General features: G+C 45.3%; 1 protein-coding gene across 1 annotated transcript; it reads left to right on the forward strand.

Moving 5' to 3' along the window:
* The first annotated feature begins 8700 nt into the window (after nucleotides 1–8700).
* LOC606341 (60S acidic ribosomal protein P1) lies at nucleotides 8701–9973 on the forward strand. Its single transcript, XM_044566810.1, has 4 exons — nucleotides 8701–8812; nucleotides 8910–9011; nucleotides 9096–9219; nucleotides 9651–9973. Exons 2-4 carry the CDS (start codon nucleotides 8943–8945, stop codon nucleotides 9788–9790), a joined length of 333 nt encoding a protein of 110 aa, XP_044422745.1. The 5' UTR covers nucleotides 8701–8812; nucleotides 8910–8942; the 3' UTR covers nucleotides 9791–9973.
* The last annotated feature ends 297 nt before the right edge of the window (nucleotides 9974–10270 follow it).

The raw sequence follows: 10270 nt of genomic DNA on the forward strand, positions 1-10270 counted from the left end.
CTGCCTCCGGATCTGTATGAACTGTACAAGTCAGATCCTGAAGAAAGTTACGGTCAGCGCAAGACCATAATCCAATGGATTCGAAGATATTGGGCTGAACAGTGGTTCAAGTATAACTTCGCGACCCCTGAATATGCAGAGAAGAAAGCTATCAAGCGCCCATGGGGAGATATCCTGTACAGGAATCTACAGCCAAAGTCGAAGCCTGAAGCCATTGCCCAAGGCTTCTACCCATTGCATGGTCCGAGGACCGAAGCCTGAGAATGCTGACCCATCATCCATGTTATGGTGTCGCGAAGACAATCTGTTCAAGCGCAACTATTAGTTTGCTAAGGAGTCAGCTACAAAGAATAAGACGGAGCTAGGACTCAACTTCAACCCTGGTCCATCTGCTCCAAGGGCTGATGGCACGCGCGATGCCAATCCAAATGTCACCGGCCCCTTCGACAACTTCGATGGCCTCCTCTCTCATGTCGCTGCTCAGAGGGCTACGATGAATCAATCTACTAATGACGCAGATTCTGAAGATGCGCCAGCACCACCGAAGCAGATGAAGAAGTCAAAAGCTTCGAAGCCCTCTGCCACACCCAAAGCTTCGACTGTGAAGCCATTGACTACTGCACCTCCTGAAGCCAGTGTGCAGTCCGAAGATTTGTCTCGTGTCTCCAAGAAGGACGAGAAGTCCAAGAAAACCAAGAAGCCCAAGAAGATTTCTGGGCATCAACTGACTCTTGCTGCCGTTCTGCGCAACAAGGAAGACACCATTGATCTGTCTAGTGATGAAGATCTTGGCGATGATGTACTTGAGCAGCTGATCAAGAGCAAGCAAGAGGCGGAGATCTTCAATGATCTGCCCCTCTTTGATGTTGACATTCTGAACAACTTCATCGATGAGTGGTTCGGTGACCATAGCATTGGTATTGATGATCTTCAGCTGCCTGTGGACATCAGTGTCACCTTCCACGGAGCCATTGCCAATGAATTGGTCGTGGCTCAGAAAATCATCGAGCTGAAAAACAAGATTGATTATGAGAAGGCACATTTCAAGAAGAACGTGGCCAAGCTCAGCGTGGCAGATGTTCAAATCTTCAAGAAGATGATGCATGATCTCAAAGAAGAGTTTCACAAGAAGAGGGAAGAAGCCAAAGGCTCACGATAGTGTATGAAGTACTTCGCAGATAAATGTGTTCAAGCCCACAATGAAGATGAAAAGCACAAAGCTCTTAGGTGTCCTGGCATCGATCCCAGGATGGCTGCCAAGTAAAAGAAGAAGTCTGTTATAGCCCAAACTGAAGCATCAAGGCAGGAAGAACCTCGCATTGTCTTCCCTGTCAGCATGACAGGCTCGAAGCATAAGGTCACCTCAGCAGCTTCAGAGCTGAAAAAGACAAGGACAGCTGAAGCCGAAGCCAGGAAACACAAGCACAAGGATGCGTCTGATGATGCCCCATCCAAGAAGAAATTAAAGACAAAGTCTTCAAAGAAAGAGCGTGCTGCGGCCTCTGAGCCCCTCATTGTTGAACCCATTTCTGTTGCTCTTCCCGCCTCCACCAACCAAGAGAGTCGCCTTGTGATTCATGAGCCTGCTTCCACAGAGGCTCCTGAAAATGAAGAAGTTCCAGCTGTTGACCCCATCACAGCTGAAGACATTGGTCATGATGACAATGTTGAAGATGATGTAGTCCTTCCTCAACTCGAGCCCCAGTCGGTATCATTGCCTGCTCCCACGAGCAGTGAACTTATCAACATTGGTCGTCCATTGACGCCAATTGCTCAGGATGACTCATGGGCCGAGCGCCCTCAGCAAGACACTCCCGTCCTTGATGAGACACCCAGAACTCCACCACCTCAAGTCACCACTCCGGTGCTTGACGACGGCAACTACATGGTGCAGACCACTCCTTCACCAAAGGCGTAGCCCGCATTTCGCAGGCTTCGCAAAGGCTCCAGGCCATAGGTCACCATGTCGAGCATTCCGGAAGGGGAAGTGCAACAAAGCTCAGTAGCACGTCAAGTGTTTCATGAAGCCACCCCTACTGTGAATGTCTCTGAGTCTGAAGCCAAAGATGTCGAAGACATTTCGGCTGCATCAGCCAATGAAGATAAATGAAGAAACAAGAGAAGAAGAAAGAGTTGCCACACCCCCTGCTACTGATTAGCCCCTTCGCGAGGAGAATGTGATTGTGCCCGGCCCTCCTGTTATTGAACAACGAAGGTTGAAAACACTAAGGCTGCCACAAACAACACCACTGAAGCCAATGACACTATCATGGGTGAAGACAATGTGGAGCCTGAAGCCAACGTGGAAGCTGAAGCCACTGTTCCACCTCCAAGGCATCACACCATTGAACAGGCCTATGATCATGGTCAGCTTACCACAGTTAGATGGCCTATTATGGTTCCTCCCACTGCTCCTGGGCCACAATATGATTATCATGTGTAGCAGAGGCCACAAGTTCAGAAGCCCAAGCCACGACTGCCAAGGCTTCCAGGTGTTGCAACTACTCCAAGTTCTTTCAATGTGCACAGCTTCAGAGCGCATAACACCTTCTTTGACAGTGACAAGAATCTATACTCGAAGCCAAAGATCTCTTCCGATTGATTCTGGAGCCATCCTCAGCGCAACTATTACTCCTGCATTCTATACAATCAAGAACAAATCTTTCCACACATGCGTCTTGATTGTGAAGCTATTGCTGGGCTGCCCTGTCTTGAAGAAGCACTTGATTGCTTCAGGGATGTTGGTCTTCTACCATTTGTGACAGACGAAGAGCACTGGAATGAAGATCTTCTGCTGCAGTTCTATGCTACAGTTCACATTCGTGGTTACAACAGGGATCTGAAGACATGGATCCTTGAGTGGATGTCAGGTGATGTACACCACGAAGCCAAAGCTCGTGACATTATCGAGCTTACTTCTCTGCCCACTCCAAGTGAGTTCTACAAGCCTGGTTTCCAGCATCATCGAGATGAACTGCAGAGTATCTTCCAGTGGCTCGAGCCAAATATGAGTGAGATGCTCAGTATGATGAAGTCACTACCTCCCGATGCTGAATACCCCAAAGAGTTCTTCGTGCAGGACCTCGAGTACTTGCCACACACAGTTTATCATATTCTGAGGCGTACTCTCTGGCCAATCAAGGGACACTCTTCTGAAGCCAAACTTGAAGGAGCCATGAAGACTTTGGTATTTTATATCATCAATGGCATCAGATTCAATACCCAGGATTTCTTCCTCAAACAACTCGCTGCATCTGGGATTGATCTGTTTGGCTTGAAGTTTTATGCTCCATAGGTGATGCGCCTGATCAACCATCTTGTTTTTCTGCCTGAGGTTGATATGTCCATTGAAGCCACCTACCCCGAGCCTACCAAGAAGCCTCTACATCTTCAGAATGCCGAACACCAAAGCTTCTCACAACCAATGGAGGGAATTCTTGTCCCCAATACTGCGACCCTACTTATCATCTGGCTGGGAATATGATAGTGCCACATCGTGCCAACACCGAAGCCACTGCAAGTACGGTTGCCCAAAGGCCTCGGAAGCGATCTCGAGTACTCAATGACCGAGAGCTTCTTGGGGCCTTGCATCAGAAGTAGGATAAGCATCATGACTCGGTAAAGCATCAGATGCAGAGTGCCTTGGTGGATGTCAATCGCATTCGAAACTTGGCCACCAAGAACTCGTTTGTTGCCCATGAAGCCTGTCGGCGGTCCTGGAAGAGTCTCACACTGCTTTGTCCTGAAGACGATCTTCGCGAAGATGGCTTCACTGAGGACTTCAAGTTTGATTCCAGGCCTCCACAAAATGCAAGCTGGCATCGCACTCCCTTAATTGAAGATTCTGAGCGTTCATCTTTGGTTGCAACTATTGTTGCGAGAGTCGTCGATGAAGAAGACGACGTCACTTCACCAACAATGGCTGCACTGCATCTCGACACTGCATCAGGCCCGTCGGCACCACCAAACTCCAATGTTGACCCTGCTCCTTCATCTACTTATGATGGGAACACATAGATACTCTATGTCTTCAAACCTTTTTGGTCAGTACTGACAAAAGGGGGAGAAGCTTATGAGTTGATAGTCTTCAAGCGGGTCCGTATTGGGTGGTTGCATTATTTTTGCTAAGTCTTTACAACTCTCGTCTTTTGAAACATTTGGTTATTTGAGTTGTAACACTTAAACTCGATGGTCGTCTGCTACTTTTTCTGCTATATTGTGATGCGATGATAAATTCCGCATGAAGCCATTCCGCAGACGTCCATTTTTCATTATGCATGTCATTATCTTCGTTATCTCTTTATATGCATGATGAATTGTCTTCGTAAGTTGAAGAGAATCTCCACAAAGTATAACCTACCATGTGCATTTGCATTCAAAAGCAAACTACTTATATGCACATCTTCAGGGGGAGCCTTTGCTACTTATGAAGACAATGCCTTAATTCTTAAACTTTCACATACTTTTATCCCCGTTGAAAACTTCAACCGGTTTGTCATCAATCACCAAAAAGGGGGAGATTGTAAGTGCATCTAGTGCCACCCTTAGTTGGTTTTGGAGTATTGACGACAAATTTGATTGAGGGACTAATGTGTTTGTGAGAATTGCAGGATAACACAGGCAGTAGTCCCATATTGATACAGTTTACCTACCAGAGATGACCCCTAAAAATGTGTGAAGACATTGAAGACAATAGTGGTATGTGAAGATATTCACAGTGAAGATTATGACATGAGAAGACATTCACATGAAGACTATGGAGTGCGAAGACATAGTTGTTTCGTAGTTTCCTTTCCATCTTTGTTGAGTCATAGGAACCACCGTACTGTTAAGTGGGGTCCAAGTGAACAAAGTCAGAGTGACTAAAGTGATGTTCAACCAAATCCTATGTCTTCGAGCGAAGACAATGGGAGCAAATCTTATCCATAGCTGGATGAGTCAGCTTTATTTGTAGCCCAAGTCAAGCTGTCGCGTGTGTTTGAAATCTGACCGTTGGACACGTGTCAATTCCTTAGTGACCCAGGGTCATTTCGGACAAATCAGGTCGGGTTACCTCCTGGCTATAAATAGCCCATCCCCTACACCATAAATTGGTGGCTGCTCAGAGTTAGTGCACGGCTTTTCTCGTTTGAGAGCAACCCACCTCCGAAGCATTTGAGAGAGAGATCCTTGCAAGGATAAAGCCCAAAACACCGAGAGCCAAAAAGTGTTAGGCATCACTGAAGTCTTTCTGTCCGCGTGATCTGAAGACTTGTTACATTTGAAGACTGTGAATCCTCGAGCCGGTTAGGCGTCGCGTTCTGAGCATCCAAGAGTCATTATGGCGGTTAGCCGGCGGCGGCTAGGTCTAGGAACTTGCTGCGATAGATACCATGTAAAAGACTAGAATAGGCTATGCAACACAATTGCATTGATCGGTGCACCACATACGTATATATGATATACAAAGGGGGGCACAACCTTAATTATAAAGATAAACTAGAAGGTGAACCCAAGATATAATATACACGTACAATATATTTAACGCTCGATACTCCTCCTTCCTTCTCCCATGAACGAATCCATACAGACTTGGGCTCTCGTAACTTCTTTAAAAACGAACCGAAAGTACATCGTGAAACATTAACGAAAGAAGAGAAAACGATGGGAGCAACTAGTTAACGAGCGCTCCTTCAGAAGCCTCGTAATGATCAGCGTCACTTGACGCGCTCTCAGCCATTCGCCACGTGTCACGCTCTGGACGCTCCCTCTGGATTTTATTTTTTTATTTTTCCGCACGCTTTGGTTTTCTAAATGTTTTTTTCTGGGTTGTTTCGACGTTTTGGTTTTCTCCCAGTCTTCCTTAATTTTCCGATCAAAAAAATTTGAAAAACAAATTTTGCATGAAAAAACGCTTTTTTCCTTTCGCGAAAGTCACGGTTTTTTTCTACGAGAGGCACGGTTGTGCTTTAGCGAGAGTCACGGCCGTGCCTTTTGGAAACGAAAAAAAACGCATTTTCTGTTTTTTTTCGCGAGTCACGATTTTGTTTTCGCGAGAAGCACGGTTGTGCTTTCGCGAGAGTCACGGCCGTGCCGCTCGATGCTACCTCTTGAGCACTACGTTGGTTTTTCCTTAAAGAGAAAAGGGTGATACAGTAGAGCAGCGTAAGTATTCCTCTCAGTTTTTGAGAACCAAGGTATCAATCCAGTAGGAGGCCACGCACGAGTCCCTCGCACCTACACAAACAAATACACTCCTCGCAACCAACACGATAAAGGGGTTGTCAATCCCTTCACGGTCACCTACGAGAGTGAGATCTGATACATATGATAAGATACTATTTTTGGTATTTTTATGATAGAGAGAAATAAAGATGCAAGTAAAATAAATAGCAAAGGAAATAACTAAGTATTGGAAAATTAATATGATGGAAAATAGACCCGGGGGGCATAGGTTTCACTAGAGGCTTCTCTGGAGAGCATAAGTATTATGGTGGGTGAACAAATTACAGTTGAGCAATTGACAGAATTGAGCATAGTTATGAGAATATCTAGGTATGATCATATATATAGGCATCACGTCCGAGACAAGTAGACCGACTCCTGCCTACATCTACTACTATTACTCCACACATCGACCGCTATCCAGCATGCATCTAGAGTATTAAGTTCAAAAGAACAGAGTAACACTTTAAGCAAGATGATATGATGTAGAGGGATAAACTCATGCAATATGATATAAACCCCATCTTGTTATCCTCGATGGCAACAATACAATACGTGCCTTGCTGCCCCTACTGTCACTGGGAAATGACACCGCAAGATTGAACCCAAAGCTAAGCACTTCTCTCATTGCAAGAAAGATCAATCTAGTAGGCCAAACCAAACTGATAATTCGAAGAGACTTGCAAAGATAACCAATCATACATAAAAGAATTCAGAGAAGACTCAAATATTATTCATAGATAAACTTGATCATAAACCCACAATTCATTGATCTCAACAAACACACCGCAAAAGAAGATTACATCAAATATATCTCCACAACAGAGGGGGAGAACTTTGTATTGAGATCCAAAAAGAGAGAAGAAGTCATCTAGCTAATAACTATGGACTCATAGGTCTGAAGTAAACTACTCACACTTCATCGGAGAGGCTATGGTGTTGATGTAGAAGCCCTCCGTGATCGATACCCCCTCTGACGGAGCTCCGGATAAGGCCCCAAGATGGGATCTCGTGGATACAGAAAGTTACGGCGGGGAATTAGGGTTTTGGCTCCGTATCTGGTAGTTTTGGGGTACATAGGTATATATAGGAGGAAGGAGTACATCGGTGGAGCAACATGGGCCCCACGAGGGTGGAGGGCGCGTCTGGGGGGAGTTAGGCGCACCCCCTACCTCGTGCCTTCCTCGTTGATTGCTTGACGTAGGGTCCAAGTCCTCTGGATCATGTTCGTTTCAAAAATCACGTTTCCGAAGGTTTCATTCCGTTTGGACTCAGTTTGATATTCTTTTTCTGCGAAACCCTAAAATAGGCAAAAACAGCAATTCTGGGTTGGGCCTCCAGTTAATAGGTTAGTCCTAAAATAATATAAAAGTGTACAATAAAGCCCAATAATGTCCAAAACATGATATAATATAGCATGAAACAATAAAAAAATTATAGATACGTTGGAGACGTATCACTCGAAAAGGGAAAAACAAAATGCGTTTTCTGTTTCTTTTTTCTTTCGCGAGAGTCATGGTTTTGCTTCCGCGAGAGGCACGGTTGTTATTTCGCGAGAGTCACGACCGCGCCTCTCGGAAAGGAAAAAAATACGTGTTTTCTGTTTTTCTTCTTTCGCGAGAGTCACAGTTTTGTTTCCGCGAGAGTCACGGTTGTGCTTTCGCGAGAGTCACGGCCGTGCCTTTCGGAAAGGAAAAACAAAACATGTTTTTATTTTTTTTTCTTTCGCGAGAGGCACGGTTGTGTTTTCGCGAGAGTTACGACCGTGCCTCTCAGAAAGGTGAAAAATACGCGTTTTTTGTTATTTTTTCTTTCGCGAGAGTCACGGTTTTGCTTCTGCGAGAGACACGGTTGTGCTTTCACGAGAGTCACGGCCATGCCTCTCGGAAACGAAAAAAACGTATTTTTCTGTTTTTTCCCTTTCACGAGAGTCACGATTTTGCTTCCAAGAGGCACAAGTGTAATTTCGCGAGAGGCACGGGCGTGCCTCTTTTGAAAACGAAAAAAAATCAAGCTTTCGGTTTAGTTTTTTCGTCTGGTTTTTTTCGTTTTTTTTTTCGTAAAAAAAAGTTTGTCAAAACCTATTAACATGAAATCTAGTTTTGAATATTTCAACGCGAGGAATCTAATGATGAAAACAGTTTGAGATTTGGACACACGATTTTAAAAATAAAATATTTTAAATAAATGAATCTAAAAAAGGAAAACTCTCAAGTTGCAACAAATGACCTGTTATATGTGCGCCACTTATCGCGACCTGGAAAGTGAAGTGTTTTTACAAGTACTCGATTTCACAAAACGATTCGCGAACACAGTCGTAGAAACAGTCGAACCATGGGCCGTCCTAGAAACAGGAATCCAGTTAGGAGTTCCCATCTAAGAGGCCCAGTTTTTTTACAGACCCGACACATGACGAAACAATGGGCCCATTTACCACATTGCACCGCATCCGCACAAAGGCCCATGCGACCGTTCAGTCCAGCCCAAACTTCTACCGCGAAACCCTAGTGCTCGGCACGAACCACCTATAAATTCCCATCCCACCGCGCCTCCCCAAAGCCTAGAAGCCCCCTGCCTCCTGCGCCTCCACTTCCATCGCCTCCCCAAGGTAAGAGCCGCCGCCGCCCTTCGTTCCCACCTTGCCGCCGCACCCCTTCTTCCCCCCCCCCCCCCCCTGACGCTGCATCGTGTCTTTACTCTTGCAGATCGCAGATCCGCTCCGGTGAGAATCCGTCGCCATGTCTTCCAGCGAGGTCGCCTGCACCCTTGCCGCCCTCATCCTCCACGATGACGGGATCCCCATCACTGTAAGTTGTTTGTCTTGGTTCCTTCTCTTTGCGCGATTCCTGGTCTGTTTCGTTGTCTGAGTGTTGTTGCTTGGCCCAACGCAGTCCGAGAAGATCGCGACGGTGGTGAAGGCTGCCGGAATCAAGGTTGAGGCCTACTGGCCCGCGCTCTTCGCCAAGCTCCTGGAGAAGAGGAGCGTCGATGACCTCATCCTTTCTGTCGGATCTGGTAAATCTCTCCCGCTCTCACTGTGTTATAATCCTCTGTAGTTTGTCCGAGGCTTTGATTCACCTGGCCCGTTGTCTACTTTGCAGTAGACATATCATATTTATGTAACGTACTTTGATCTGCTGCTTGGTTAGTCTGTGCAAGTAGAGAATCCATCGCTTCACTTCATGTTAGACGACTTATTATTAAATTGAAGGATGCTCTTCTAGTAGATGTACCTCTTAGCTGTTATGTTTTCTGAATTTAATTTCATGTGTAAATTTGTAGCCATCCCTGTTTGACCAATCTTCTGCATTGTAATAGCAGAAACCGAGTATGCTACTCTTGATGTTTGTAATTTACCATGAGCAGCAACAGCAGTCGTTCTATGCTTTACGTTTTTCTTTACTTTTAATCTTGTCAATGTAGTAATGTATTTTATTTGTTTATAGGTGGAGGTGGTGCTCCAGCTGCTGCTGCTGCTGCCCCGGCTGCTGGTGGTGCTGCTGCCGCTGAAGAGAAGAAGGAAGAAAAGAAAGAAGAGGCCAAGGAAGAGAGCGATGATGACATGGGCTTCAGCTTGTTCGACTAAGCTGTTCAATTCCAGTTCTCCTGTGGGTTCTTCTATGCGAAAGACTTGTCTTATGTGCTTTTAGGTCGAATTTTGAAGATTTATTATGTTATGCTGTTTGAGACTAAGTATCTGTGCAATGAGTACTGCAAAACCTCCTTGGGATGGTCTTGTTAGAATGAAAATGGTTCTACATTATGTTTATTGATCTTTTGGTGCATGTTTTCCTTTTTCTGGTCAGTTACTGATTATGTTGTCACCAGTTTTCTATGCTCTGTGCTTGGATGACTGCCTGTAGCTTTTTTGAAATTGTGTCTCGTTGATTAATTATGGTGTTGCAGCTGATTTGGTGGGGTGCACGTAGCTGCTCGTATTATGTGTGCCGATGGGTTTGTGTATTTCTGCTAAACATATATACTCCCTCCTTTCATCTATATAGGGGCCTAATGCGTTTTTCAAGATCGCGTTTTACTATTGACAAGATTAATACTACATGACATG

This window comes from Triticum aestivum, chromosome 7A (genome assembly GCF_018294505.1).
Source record: "Triticum aestivum cultivar Chinese Spring chromosome 7A, IWGSC CS RefSeq v2.1, whole genome shotgun sequence".
Classification (NCBI taxonomy): Eukaryota; Viridiplantae; Streptophyta; class Magnoliopsida; order Poales; family Poaceae; genus Triticum; species Triticum aestivum.